The sequence below is a fragment of the Dreissena polymorpha genome, chromosome 6 (genome assembly GCF_020536995.1).
Source record: "Dreissena polymorpha isolate Duluth1 chromosome 6, UMN_Dpol_1.0, whole genome shotgun sequence".
In the NCBI taxonomy this organism is placed as follows: Eukaryota; Metazoa; Mollusca; class Bivalvia; order Myida; family Dreissenidae; genus Dreissena; species Dreissena polymorpha.
In genome coordinates, this window is record NC_068360.1 from 78,751,350 (window position 1) to 78,767,149 (window position 15,800).

General features: G+C 36.8%; 1 protein-coding gene across 2 annotated transcripts; it reads right to left on the bottom strand.

Moving 5' to 3' along the window:
* Positions 1–791: 791 nt before the first annotated feature.
* On the bottom strand, positions 792–14,864 carry LOC127834947 (uncharacterized). Of its 2 annotated transcripts, none has more exons than XM_052361086.1 (4): positions 14,726–14,864; positions 6,241–6,337; positions 3,591–3,685; positions 792–3,201 (listed from the first exon to the last, which is right to left on the bottom strand). In XM_052361086.1, exons 1-4 carry the CDS (start codon positions 14,775–14,777, stop codon positions 2,945–2,947), a joined length of 501 nt encoding a protein of 166 aa, XP_052217046.1. In that variant the 5' UTR covers positions 14,778–14,864; the 3' UTR covers positions 792–2,944. The 2 variants fall into 2 exon arrangements, with proteins under 2 accessions (XP_052217046.1, XP_052217048.1); XM_052361088.1 differs by lacking the exon at positions 14,726–14,864 and adding an exon at positions 6,679–7,759 and having other exon boundaries at positions 793–3,201.
* Positions 14,865–15,800: the final 936 nt, after the last annotated feature.

Genomic DNA, 15,800 nt, shown 5'->3' on the forward strand with positions numbered 1-15,800 from the left:
TGTTTGCGCCAACTTTAACATTTTGCAATAACTTTTGCTATATTGAAGATAGCAACTTCATATTTGGCATGCATGTGTATCTCATGAAGCTGCACATTTTGAGTGGTGAAAGGTCAAGGTCAAGGTCATCCTTCAAGGTCAGAGGTCAAATATATATGGCCAAAATCGCTCATTTTATAAATACTTTTGCAATATTGAAGATAGGAACTTGATATTTGGCATGCATGTGTATCTCATGGAGCTGCACATTTTGAGTGGTGAAAGGTCAAGGTCAAGGTCATCCTTCAAGGTCAGAGGTCAAATATATGTGGCCCAAAATCGCTTATTTTATAAATACTTTTGCAATATTGAAGATAGCAACTTGATATTTGGCATGCATGTGCATCTCATGGAGCTGCACATTTTGAGTGGTGAAAGGTCAAGGTCAAGGTCATCCTTCAAGGTCAGAGGTCAAATATATGTTGCCCAAATCGCTTATTTTATGAATACTTTTGCAATATTGAATATAGCAACTTGATATTTGGCATGCATGTGTATCTCATGGAGCTGCACATTTTGAGTGGTGAAAGGTCAAGGTCATCCTTCACAAGGTCAAGGTCATCCTTCAAAGTCAAACGTCATATAGGGGGGACATTGTGTTTCACAAACGCATCTTGTTCATTTTCAAGCGCTCGACAAACTTCCCAACAACAGCTATTGCCTGCTTAAGAAAACAATAAAGTAAAACAACAATACACCAGTATGCTATGATAGCTTTAACATAGCCTTTTTTTATTTTCGCCAAACATTTAACATGTCCTTAAAGAAATCAAGTAAGAACAAGGCCATCAATAAAACATTTACTTCCGTCAAGGCAATACATCAAAACGCGGCAAAAGTTTTAACCCACACTACATGTACATGTGTGGTTGTGCAGTGTATGGTTGTGCAGTGAATCAATGAATGGCTCTTTAATCGACTTTCCTATGGTCGAGTTAACCTGTTTATTTATTTTTTTGAACAGTGTCTCTTTTTTTTTACTGTTTTATTATAAAACCTTCATGGTGTAAAATTAAACTAACTCTGTAAGATATATATTTTAAATCATTTTATTATATTTTACACTTTATTGCATATATAAGAGCAATACCTGTTACAAAAACACATTCACATAAATTCTCCATTCAAGTACATAATTTCAAACAAAAATCGTACACTTTATGTACATAGTAATTTCCAATATTTACGAATAACTAAGCCGAATTAGCGTTGATTGACTTTATGCAGAAACTTTTAGGCTATCGGTTAAAGACACACTGTGGCTGGTCTTTGTCTTCAATTATCAATACCAATATTGCACGATATTTATTGTCTTAATTTTAAAGCGGCTATGGATTTCGATTGAATATTAACAAGGTAAATGTTGAATCTATTGTATAATACATGTATTGTTACAAAAATATATTTAGTTTTGATAATTGTTCTGTTTTAATCGCGAAAAATAAACTTGGCATCTGTGTGCAATTGGCGATATTAGCGGTATTTTTTTTACGTCTATTTAACCCGCGATATAAATCAGTAGATTATATTATAATTTGCGCTATAGCCAAATAAGGAAAACTGCCGAATCATTTTCAAATTCGGCTCAGATAGCAGTAGAACAAATGCGAGTAAGCTTCAAACTGATTGACCACATTTTGTGAGATTCAGTCTTTCCGTATATGAAAAATTGCAACGACTATGGAGGCCTTGTTTATTAATGGACTGGAACCATTTTCAAACTCGGCGCAGATATCATTAGAACACATGTTCTAAAACAGTTCCATCTTGGTTAGACCAAAAATGTGGCTTCTAGATTTTAACAAAGTTTCGTTGTAGACATATAAAAAAAACTCATGTTTTCAAAAAAAATGTTTTGAGCAAGTTTCATAATTATCGGATTAAAACCGTATAACTATCAACAAGGTTTTCCTCTAGCCAAAAAGAAAAACTGCCCCATATATTAACGGCCATGTCTTGAAACTGTACACAACCATTTTCAAACCGTGGTCGTTCATTAGAAGGCATGTTCTGAGCAAGGTTATTTATTATGATTGGACCATTACTTGGTGAAAACTCATAAACAGTAGCCATCATTTAATCGACCTCTAGAAATAGTGTGTTCTGTTTTTTGCTTGACCATGGCTGTCTAAATATTGAAGATTGACAGTAAATTTTGTAAATTTAACAATCATATGCATCATTTCGTACCACATATATATAAACGGTTAACTAGTGGATGCTCAAACATTAACGAGTTTCCAAAAGAACAATATCTGTAAAAATGTTGATGTTGACCAAAGGAAATATCACACAAAATAACACAGAAACTTATACCACAAAACACACAGTTTCTTCATATCTATCAAATATAAATGATTTTAAATATAAAGGTAATTCCTACATATGTGAACAATGTACATGGGACGATTGAACTTTACCGGTACGCAACACTTAACATCGTACCCTAACCCTAACCCTTAACACCTTACACATAACAACTAACGCAACACCTTATAATCCTTTTTATCCTATATATTTCCTTAGTATCGGGGGCTACCGCCCCCAAACCCCGCTTTGTCGATGGTGGTAAACAACTGCGTACCGGTAAAGTTCAATCTAGCCAAGATGCGTATAAACATGTATGTTATTATGGGTATAAATAAAGCTAAAGTATCACACATGTAAACGATATGGTATACTTTTTATATACGTATATGCATAATATCAAAGTCGAGTTCATATTATTATCGAATATACATATTATTTTGTTATAAATAAGCTTAAACAATACTCTTTGTGCTGTGTTCAAGAGGAAATCATACTTGTTCAGTTTGATTCAAGGATCTAAACCAAGGATATATTTAATTATAACTCGAAATATAATCAGATGATTTGATGCTGCTTTGACAGAATCGTTGCAGCTCTACCTGCCGACGATGTATGTTTGCGTCACTGGAAAACAGTCGCTGTCGGCGGGTGAGCTGGGTTGGGCGCGAGCACATTTCCGTTTGAGTATGGCGGCGGTGGATACACATCGGAGTAGGTGGGTGGTGGGGGGCGGGTTGATGAACCCCATGTTGTGGTTGTCGGTAGGAATGAATCCTTTGTTTATTGTGTCCAGTGTGGGACTTGGGTTAGTGGTCACCGTAGAGGAGGAGCAAATGGTGCCATTTTTCTTCACTGAAACAAAATCATTATCGAATTACTAGCATTATGTTGCATTTGGTCGACTGACCGTATTGTTGTAGGATTATAATAAAAATATGTGTCAAACTATCGATACGATGAAATGTATGCGTCATTTAAAGTTCTTACATTTTTTATGAACATTTTTTTTGAGCTGATTTTAAGACTGAAACAAAATCGTCTATCATAATCGACTGAAAATCACAAACAATATGCGCGAGTTTCAGATCTATATTGTGCTTGTTGTTTTCAACTTGTTATCATACATAGCATACACTGTCGGTGATCGTTGTCTTAGCAGGTCGGCAGAACATGCACGTAAAACTATGTTTTATTAACAAAGCCCGTTGCATAAAGGCATCAAGGGGCGTTGAGTAACTTACGAAGACAAAGAATTAGGATGATAATTCCAACGGCAATAACTACTCCCATGACCACCATGCCGGCGATGAATCCCCCGCCGCTGGTATTGACGGAGCTGTGGACAAATGAGTACAGTACACTTGGCATTAATATAGTAGAGCAAAAGGCGTTAACATATTTCAATAATATAAATATTGATTCCATGCGTTCGGGGAAAGAGTTTTTGTGGTGAGTGTATGACGTACCCTTTGGGCCAAAAGTAAATATACGCCAACAGCTAAAAATAGATATCACCGCGATGACAAAATTGTCACTGCGGTGACAATTTTGTCACCGCGGTAATAAATTTATCAATGCGGTGATATATTTGTAACTTCGGTGATACTTTGTCTGACCCAAAGAGTTTGTTAAGAGCTAAATCAAACTGACCAATGAAACAATTTTTTGCAAAACTGCAAATCGGCGAATATTTATTGCGAAGTTATCAATGTTTTGTTTTGAATAAACTATAAACCAAAAACAAAATGAACAAAAGCAAAGTGAAATAAGCATTGTTTTATTCAAAATAAACGATCAAGTTAACACGGATAATTTATATATCTATTTAATGCAATGTCTTATAATGAAGAAGTAGCTCTCTAGTGCGATTTTGCTTACTTTTTTATATTTTGTTTTTTTCTATTTATTTATACGTATACTGTGTGTATGTACATTTCTGTATACTAATTTAAGAACGCGACCGAAATAAATTTATGGCACTTGATCTATTGTCAACCTTTTCATTGAAGCCTTATTCTTTGTAACTAATGAATTGTCACTTTATGTTTATATAATTATAACTTCATTAAGAATTAATAATCTAGGTTACAATTTCAGAAACCTTATTATTTTTTGTTGCCTCAACGTCTGTGCGTGTTTTTACAGCCAGATATAAAGTGTCATAAAACCGGGTCTACAGTGAAGGCAGTGGACCGTTAAACAAGCGATAACGGATTAATAGCACACGTCTTTAACAATGGATTCCATATGATCTAATGCGTTAAAGCAGATGATATGCCAATAAGTTTAATTAAACACATACAATGAACGATTCACTAACCATTTATTTACCCAAACCGATAAGTGCGACAAGCAGCTGGCGATCTCTATAAAACTCTCGGTTTGTTACGGGGAAAATGATTAGTTGTCAACTGACCCAAACAAATAAACGTAGCAGCTAGCATACAAATATACCAACAGTCATTATTTGTCATCGCTGGGACAAAATTGTTACCGCAGTGACAAAAAAGATATCTCCGCGGTGACAAAATTGTTACCGCAGTGACAAATTGTCATCGCGGTAATAATTGTGTCACCGCGGTGATATCTATATTTAGCTGTTGGCGTATGTGAACTTTTGACCCAAATGGTACGGCATATGAGTGAGCATCATACAGCAGCGTCGGGCTGGAGCCAATTGCAATGAGATTCGTCATTTCGGAGTTGCGATTGATTATGGCAAGGTGACCGTCTTAAGGTTAAAACAGAATCAGGATCATAGCGCTTGAAATTCCATGGACAATTACATATGTAACATGATAACAGAATTAGGACCACAACACTTTATTTTCTCTTGCAATTTTACGGGTGAAAAGGGAAAGTATAATTGGAACCATAGCGCTTGAAATTCCATGGACAATCAAATATGAAACCTGATAACAGAATTAGAACCACAACACTTTATTTTCTCTTGCAATTTTACAGGTGCAAATGGAACATATAATCGGGAACATAGCACTTGAATTTCCATGGACAATAAAATACGTAACATGAAAACAGAATTAGGACCACAAGACTTGTTTTCTTCTTGCAATTTTACAGGTGCAAAGGGGACACATAATTGGGAACAAAGCGCTTGATATTCCCTTACAATTAACATGTGCAAAGGAACCACACAGTTGAGAACATATCACTAGATACTCGTTGGGAATGTAAAAGTTGCAAAGCAAACGCAGAATTGAGACCATACCCTTTAGAGCTCTAGATACCAACTACTCATTTTAACAGAATCGATATCACATCAATATTTACTTACTTGAAGCTGTAATTTTGCAATGTAAACACATAATTGGGACCACTTAATACTCACTTGGATTATAAATGTGTTAAGAGAACACATAATTTGGACCAAAGTAACAACGTACTCACTGGGAATTCAAACCGTGCAAAATTACCCAAGAATTCGAACTATAGCATGGTCTATAGCACTTGAAACGCGCTGGGATTACAGCCTTTGCAAGAAGTGAATGCAGACAGGGAGCATATAGCTCGAAAAACGCAAGGGAATTTAAACGTTGCAAAAGCGAACACATTATTTTAACCATAGCTTCAGATACTCACTAGGCATGGTATCTCCCCGAATACTTCATACGTACGATAAACACGTTTTCAGCCAGTATGTGTTTACCCTTTCCCATTTAGAAGCAAAGTGAAAATGGCTTACACAAACAAAAGTAGCTCGCAGTCTGTTCAGGTTTTATCCTGTGTGGTGCTCATCAGTACCTCAGGGTTGGAAATGACGCCTTTACAAATTGAATGTAGTAAGTAAAGTCTTTATTTAAATTTAATTTCTAATGGACTACACATGCGTCAAAGTGCGTATCTAAGTGGTAAATGGTTAAATATGCTTACCCAGACCCACTGGAACGGAAACTTCTGTAACTGCTGTAACTGCTGTAACTTCTGTAACTTCTGAAGCTGCTGCGGTAAGCACCCGAGCAGACATCGCCTTTAAATTATAAACAAATATAAAACGTGATGAAACATAAGCTTAATCACCTGGAGAGAAGCCATATCATATAACGCGGTCCTTTTCTCATGTGACGCGGTCTTTTTAACATATCACGGGGTCTTTTATCACAAAACGAGTTCATTTATCACAAGACGAGGTCCTTCATTACAACAAGAGGTCCTTTATTACAACAAGAGGTCATTTATTACAACGCGTGGTCCTTTATTACAACACGAAGTCCTTTATCACAGTACGTGCTCCTTCATCACAGCACTAGGTAATTTATCACAGCAAGTGGTCCTTTATTACAACACGAGGTCCTTAATCAAAACACGTACACATGTATTACATCACGTGGTCATTTATTTCAACACGAGGTCCTTTATAACAGCACGTGGTCCTTTATCACAGCACGTGGTCCTTTATTACAACACGAGGTCCTTAATAACAACGCGAGGCCCTTTACTACAACGCGTGGTCCTTTATTTCATCACGAGGTTCTTTATCACAGCACGCGCTCCTTCATCACAGCACTAGGTAATTAACACAGCAAGTGGTCCTTTATTACAACACGAGGTCCTTAATAACAACGCGAGGTCCTTTACTACAACACGTGGTCCTTTATTACAACACGAGGTTCTTTATCATAGCACGTAGTCCTTTATCACAGCATGTGGTCCATTATTAACACAAGAAGTCCGTAATTACAGCACGTGGTCATTTACAACAGCAGTGGTCATTTATTACAACACGAGGTCCTTTATAGAGAACGTGGTCCTTTATTACAGCACGTGGTCCTTTATTACAATACGAGTTCATTTATCACAAGACGAGGTCCTTAATTACAATAAGAGGTCCTTTATTACAACACGAGGTCCTTTATCACAGCACGTGGTCCTTTATCACAGCACTAGGTAATTTATCACAGTAAGTGGGCCTTTATTACCAACAAGGTCCTTAATTAAAGCACGTGCACATGTATTACAGCACGTGGTCATTTATTACAACACGAGGTCCTTTACCACAGCACGTGGTCCTTTATTACCACACGAGGTCTTTAATTACAGCACGTGGTCATTTATAACAGAACGTGGTCATTCATTACAACACGTTGTCCTTTAGCACAGCACGTGGTCCTTTATCAGAGCACGTGATCCTTTATTACAACACGTGGTCATTTATTACAACACGAGGTCCTTTATCACAGTTCGTGGTCTTTTATTACAACACGAGGTCCTTTATTACAAAATGAGGTCCTTTATTACAACACGTGGTCATTTATTACAACACGAGGTCATTTATCACATCACGTGGTCCTTTATCAAAGCACGTGGTCCTTTATCACAGCACGTGGTCCTTTATTACAACACGAGGTTCTTTATTAAAACACGAGGTCCTTTGCCGCAACCAGACATCGTTTTTTCTTGTCAATTGGACAAATGTCAAAAGATATAACATAGCAAAACAGCAATTGAAAATTAAAAGGAAAAAAAGAAACACACAAAACGTACACATCAAATGAATAATACACGGGGGCAACACCTTGGTCTAGGCAGTGTAAATAATTGGGTTTTTCAACCGACTATGTGGAGCAACAAAATACATATCAGTTTAAATGAAAATAAACATTATCTCATCACAATTCAAATCAATAGCAAGAAAATAGTAACCATTTTAATTTAAGTCAACGATTCATACCAGAGCAACATACATGTAGTTGTAATACCAAACTGCAAACCCGACTAAAGTTACATAAATGTTCTCATTTGCGATGTCGCAAATATTTGATGACTGTCATTGCGTTATCGCAAGAATGACAAGGATTTTTATTGTATTTTATAAGTGAGGTCATATGACAGGTAAAATAGCAATAGACCTTAAACAATTTGATGATAGCAAGTACAGGTTATTGAAACACAAGTCGGAATCGGCAATTATTGTCTTACATATATATCGTTTGATACAATAGAATGTATGTTTTATATTACTTTTATCAATATATTTTTTGTTCATTTTTGGCATTGGACATTTTATAGAAAAACTGGATAGGTATATGTTTTATTTGATAGGTGTATGGCTGATGTCCTTAAGAAACTGTAACTACGTAGATTTTTGCAGAGAATAAATTTGCGGCCTTACGGATGTGTTGGCGGAGACACAAAATATCACGGTGTGTTCACGCGTTTTCATAAGTGTACGCTATGCAATGGGTTTATGAGTGGGGACATGTTACCCTCTAAGGCTCTAGTGGTTGCTATTAAATAGGCATCTTTGATTCAGACATGTAATACGCCATCTCATGTTATTGCAACTTTCTATTCGATACAATGGTTACATGATTTGTTCGGTTTAGATTATCCAACGCGTTAAAAATTAGATGTAAATATTTTGGAATATGCTAAAAGAATTCTACCACTCCCAAAGTATAAAAAACAACAAATAGATATCAGTTTATTAAATAAATTTCATGATTCTTTATGTTTTGTCGGAAATATAAAAAAAATCAGCTGATATGTGTGTTTTTTAAAAGCATGTTGTTATTTTTTAGTGAGTCTGAATTATTTAATATTCATGTACGTGATATATTTGTTCGCGATTCTTATATGGCAATATATATATATATATATATATATATATATATATATATATATATATATATATATATATATATATATATATATAATAAAGTCGCTTTTAGCCGTTTATATAAAATAAAACGCTTTTATTAAATTTGCCGTAGCTTTCGACCTCTCGGTCTTCTTCAGCGGCGTTTATTTGTCTAAATAAACGCCGCTGAAGAAGACCGAGAGGTCGAAAGCTACGGCAAATTTAATAAAAGCGTTTTATTTTATATATATATATATATATATATATATATATATATATATATATATATAACAAAGTCTCTATTAGCCTTGTTGTATTTAAACAAAAACGCTGTAACTATTTTTTGCCGAAGCTTTCGACCTCACGGTCTTCATCAGCGGCCATTTTTCATTTTCAAATGTTTTAGTATGAACGGAAATGACGTCGTGCATTTCCGGCGTAAACGTTGTTTACGCGCCCTTTTATTAACGTTTATTCTTGAACGTTGATGCCATATGGTCGGTATGTCCTTAGTTTTGACTTCCACAATTGCTCCATGGTTTTGCGGTACTCGTCCGACCCGCTGAGTTTTTCGAGTCCCATTATTTGGAAATCATCCATGGAATGTCCGTCATTGTAGAAATGTTCAGCTACCGGGTCACTGTGCTGTGTGCAAATACGTGACAGATTCAATAGATGTCGCTGGTACAGAGTTCCGCCGGTCTCTCCCACATACACGAACCTGCGACAGCGACGACAGTTGACCGCATACACAACATTGGATGATTTGCAATCAACATTGTTTCTGACGCTGTACTTCCTGCCGCTGGGATCTGTGAAATATTGGGCCTTCATCATGTACGGGCAAATGGCGCATCTCTGCGCCCCACAGGGCCCGCTCATATTGGGTTTTCGGAAGAACATCCTATTGTATATTTTGTGCACCAGGATGTCTTGCAGGTTGCAATCCCGTCTGAAGGCTACTAATGGGGGCTCAGAGAACACTTCCTTCATTCTATCAGACGTGTGCAGCGTGTGTAGGTGTCTACGGATGATACGGCCGATGTTGGGTAGTGCGCGCGAAAACGTTATCACCAGCGCAGAGGAACCGGAAATGGGATCTATTGGTTCAGAAAGACTTTCCATGCCTACAAAAACATGCATGTGTTGTTAGACAAGCCGGAACGCCGCTATACAGCAAACGGTTCAACGTCTAAAAATTGTGTTATCGTCACTGAGGGACCGTCGGTCCAACCGGATGTAGTGACTAACCTGTCTAATAAGCAACTTACTGCCTCACAAATAAGAATTCTATCTAAGGGATTGAAATTTGTTCCAACAAGAAGAGTCGTTGACAAAGGCAGGTTGTCGACGGACCTCACTGCATGGGAACGTCGCATGCGTCTTAGGGAATATTTCTACTCTGAAGAGAGAGACGGACATCCTAATCAGGAGAAACCGTACAGGAAAAAGACGCCGTCAACATGGACTCCAAAAGCAGGCCGCGATAAATGGTTGGATGCGTATATCAAGGCTGTAAAGGATGACATCATCAAGGGTCTCAAAAGAAGGTTTAAGCTCAATATGAGTAAATCTGAAGAATACGCTCTGAAAGAACTTCTCAACGACGATGAAATTGTCATTCGGCCTGCTGATAAAGGTTCTGGTATAGTCCTAATGGATAGCACAGATTACATACAAAAATTAAAAGGTGAAATTTCCGATAGCGACACATATGCGGAAGTTACCGACGACAAAACAAAATCAGTGCAAAACAAGGTAAACAAGAAATATCTTTAAAAAAGATATACGGCGTTGATAGTTCAATGAATGAGATCAAGGATAGCGAATGTCTTTTTTCTGTGCAGTTTTTAGCTGCATCACACGCAGTACGGGATGTTACGCGGAGTTTTCGCGGCTTATTTTACATTTTTACATATTGCTGGTCATAAACCTATAGATACAAAACAGAAAACCAAAAGAAGAATGGAAGTGAAATTAAAACATACGAGTCAACCGGCCACACGAGAAGTATCCGTATTTATATGCGCGTTCTTCGAACAAACCTGTTTTAGTGGTTTGATTCGATTATTAACAGTATCGATAATCATCGCGCTTATGCTTAATACATTGGTCAATATGGTGGAATAATTATTGTTAAATTAATCAAAAATAATATTTATCATGAATATTTTGTTGAAAACACATTAAGAATCTACATATTTCTGGTCTAAAGAAAATTCCAGGTCACCTAGTTCACGGATAGCGTATTTATTATATAACTATTATTTTACTGGCCGCGAACTCCGGAGATGACCTGTATATAAACTCTGACATTCATACACTGGCCGCGAATTGACCCGGGTTGAAATGCAATGTATTAAAGTGAGGCCTCGCTTCCACTGCTCTTTATACTTTTACATGTTAACATGTTGACAAGAATATGGAAGTAAGTACTAAATATGAGAACATAGCCTTTAAATATAAACGCGTTGCGCTGGTAATTCTCTGAAAATAAAAGGTGTACGCACAAACTGTATTTATGTCGAGAATTGAGTGTAAAACTGTTCTATCTATTAAGCCTTTTCATTAGAAATAAAATTGTTTCATGCAGTAAAACAGTGTTACAAAGACGCGGATATGTTTCCAATGTTCTGGTGGAATACTCAAATCAGCCAATGGAATAAATGAAGTGTATTCATTCGTACCTAGCCGCCAGAAATTTTATTTGAATTTTATTGGACACTTACAAAGGTCAGGAGAGGTGAAAAGCTGGCTTAATTCAGCTTACGCCGAAAAAGGTGGTAGACAACCTGTACAAAAAAGGTTCCATAGACAGTGATCTCCGACAATACATGATAGGGAACGATGGCACTTCCGGTAAGCTTCAAGGGAACCCGAAGTTACATAAGCCAGGAATGCCAATACGCACCATTGTGAATGGTAGAAGCCACCCGACAGAGAAAATGGCGGAAATTGTTGAGGACCAGTTGCGAAGCCATGTGACGTCACTTCCGTCGTTTGTAAGAGACACTATGGACTTCTTAAACAAAATACTAAAAATACAACAACCTCTTCCGGAAGGTACGCTAATATTCTGTTTAGATGTGAAGGCCCTGTTTCCAAGTGTCCCGAGAGATGAGGCCCGTGCTGCTGCTATAGGCGCTTTAAACAGGCGAACGGACCCGGAAATTCCTACAGAGGACGTCATCGTGATGAAGGACACTGTGTTGGAGAACAACACCTTCTCATTCAAAGACGAACACTTTATACAGACAGAAGGGACGGCTATTGGCTCACGCCTCGGGCTGAACTATGCATCAACCTACATGGGTGCTTGGGAAGAGGAACTGTTCCGGCGGTCAGAAAAGCAACCACTCGCATACTTCCGGTTTGTGGATGATGTGTGGGGCTTATGGACGCATGGTATCGAGGCACTTAAAACTTTCCACACACAAGGAAATGGAATCAACCCTCGCATTACTCGAGCTCCGCAATTCTTCAGAAAAACTAGAGTTCCTGGACACGGTGACATCAATACGGAACGGGCGCCGTCAAACCGACCTATATACTAAGCCTACCGATAAACACCTGTACCGACACAGGGATTCTTCGCATCCGGAGTCTACAAAAAAAGCAATACCATATGGTCTGGGTGTGCGTGCGAAAAGAATCTGTTCAGAGGAGATGGCCTACCGGAAGCACAGACAGGCAGTGAAAACACAGCTCGTGAACCGTGGATATGACGGGGCGTTTGTGGAGACCGAATTGATAAAGGTCGACAATAAAAAGAGAGAGGACCTTTTACGCGAAAAGACAAACTCGGAGCATAATACAAGGATTCCGCTGGTGATAACGTTTTCGTGCGCACTACCCAACATCGGCCGTATCATCCGTAGACACCTACACACGCTGCACACGTCTGATGATTTCCAAATAATGGGACTCGAAAAACTCAGCGGGTCGGACGAGTACCGCAAAACCATGGAGCAATTGTGGAAGTCAACGTTTAAGAATAAACGTTAATAAAAGGGCGCGTAAACAACGTTGACGCCGGAAATGCACGACGTCATTTCCGTTCATAATAAAACATCTGAAAATAAAAAATGGACGCTGATGAAGACCGTGAGGTCGAAAGCTTCGGCAAAAAATAATTACAGCGTTTTTGTTAATATATATATATATATATATATATATATATATATATATATATATATATATATATATATATATATATTCACACATATGGCCAGTTACGGGGTCTCTGATTTAGAAATAGGTTATGGGGTTCCCACTTTAAATACATGTATCTCCATACCCTTTTTTATCCGATATAAACACGAATTAAGGTATATAGGGGTACCTACTATTATTATTGTATATAAATACGTCATTTATTTAACGTCTTATACAAGGAAATATATAGCGAACTTATTTGCGAGGTATATACAATTTCAATTTCAGACCTGATTGTGGTTTTCGATTTAAGACCTTATTGTGAGATTTGATTGCATTACCTCCCCTACACCCCCCTCATAGTAATTAAAGGAGCCTAGATTGCGGGGTTGTATATAGACCCCGTTTTTTATATTGACCTCGTAAGTACAGTCTGAAAACTACAGAGACCGCGTAACTGGCACTATGTATTGGTATATATATATATATATATATATATATATATATATATATATATATATATATATATATATATATATATATATATATATATATACGTATTATTCAGTAATCGACTATAAGCCATTTTTAAAATCATTTTAAAATCCGCATTCAATATATTTTTGGATTAAATTTCAACATAATTATTTTGTTTTGACAATAGGCTTTTATTATATTTAACCGTACCGGTGATATGCCCCATAAAGTTTGTCAATAAACGGTTACGGTGAGTTTTGTATTACCTACTTAAATGGTAAAGAAATATAAGTGGAATGTTATTTAAGTTCCTGTATTATTTGTTTTTATAATTCTTAAAGATACACAAGCCAAATATGTATAAATTCGCTGTTTTATTTTAGAGCACCAAATGAAAGTTGTTGACAGTAAAGGACAGTAACGGTCCAATTCTATTTTAATGATATTCAGACTTTCAATGACAGTTTACAAAATTTGATTGTTGTAAGCGTGTTAAACAAGCTGAAAACAGCATTCCATTTAGTTCAGACATGTGATTGCATACAATAAAATATCACGACGAATGTATGATGTATAGTTTTAAATGTCATTCTACTATATCAGTCAAATTAGACATCCGAAGTCAATTAACATTTAAGTATATTGTAGTAAATTGTCTTTTGTTACTACTAGTAAGTCATAGTATCTTAGACAATGTGAGATAATTAATCACGAAACTCTGAACGTACTTTTATCTCATCAAACCCATGTAAGCTCAGTAAATTGATATAGTACATGAATAGTTGTATACAATGCAGCATGATTTTAACCGCAAACTTTGTTTCAGTTCATGTTCTTCGAAGAATCCAATTTGCATTAAAAGTATAGAAATTATATGTGTCTTGTTCTGAGAAAACTGGGCTTCATGCATGTGCGTAAAGTGTCATCCCAGATTAGCCTGTGAAGTCCGTACAGGCTAATCAGGGACAACACTTTCCGCCAAAACTTGATTTTCGGTAAGGAGGGACTTCCTTAAACTAAAAATACCATAAAGTGTCGTCCCTGATTAGCCTGTGCGGACTGCACATGATAATCTGGGACGACACTTTACGCACATGCATTAAGCCCAATTTTCATAGAACACGACTCATATAAATATGCACATACCTATCACTAATAAGCCCAGTAAAACGACCACGCTTCGTAGTCTCAAATCCATTTTGGAGAACTAGATATTTAGCGTCTATGTATGTTGGTGTCGCACCCGTAAACTGGTTTAAGCTCTAGTCGATGATTGCACTCGCATATTTTGCAAGGACTGGTAACTTATAAACAGTTATTACAGGTGAGGCGTAACAACTGTTGGCAAATCCAATATTTCTATATTTATCTTTTGTAAATATATATTGCAAAATACGCATTTTAATTGTACAGTTACCTGAATTTATTCTATAAAGATATTTGAATGTTAAAAATATAATTTATATGTATGGTGAAAATATCTGTTAAGAATTGCATCTTTGTGTAATTGTTTTTTATTTATTTGTGGTAAAACGCTGTTATATAAATGTTATCAATAATTGCAGATTGGGACCATACTGTACACAGATATGGTGATGTGTTCAGTCAGTAAGACCGATTCGGCTTATATCGAAGAATTTATTCGAATGGCTGACACAGACGACAGTGAACGGTGTTCTGTTAGTCAACGTACTGATTCGCACTTCCAACATCTGGATTATAAGATGACAGTACTATACGAAGTAGCGAGATTACGACACGATATTACGATACGGGATCGCAAAATAATGTAACGATCGCGCACTTTAACCGTGTGTTCACGTTCCTCGTATAAACACAGGCTGAACATGGGAAAACGGTTAGAAATTTAAAAATTAATCTCGTTATCTGGAATCGTATTACAGGGCCGGACCCAGAAAGTAATGAAATCAGGAGATGTGGAAGGAACGTATCGGTTGGGTATGGTGAGGGCTCAGTGAACGGTTAACTTAGCGTTGAATCAACCAATCAATCAATCAAATAATCAACCAATCAATAAATCAATCCATTTTCGTAGACCGGACCGTAAGTTCAGCGGTTAAAGACTTATAATTTTATTAAGCATTAACGGAAATTTTCAACATAAAAATGCATTTATCAATTTGAGTTGTTTTTTGCAATAACATAAACGGGGCTTCAATAAGTTTACTTATAATCAGGCCTTTTCACAGAGTCTTTAAGC

What these genes read in the sequence shown, in the direction of transcription:
- LOC127834947 (XM_052361086.1), bottom strand. Translation starts at nt 14,777, where the DNA reads ATGGATTTGAGACTACGAAGCGTGGTCGTTTTACTGGGCTTATTAGTG. An exon ending in TTCCGTTCCAGTGGGTCTGG is followed by an intron (nt 3,686 to 6,240) that starts GTAAGCATATTT and finishes ATTTGTCCACAG; the next exon opens with CTCCGTCAATACCAGCGGCG. An exon ending in CATCCTAATTCTTTGTCTTC is followed by an intron (nt 3,202 to 3,590) that starts GTAAGTTACTCA and finishes ATTTTGTTTCAG; the next exon opens with TGAAGAAAAATGGCACCATT.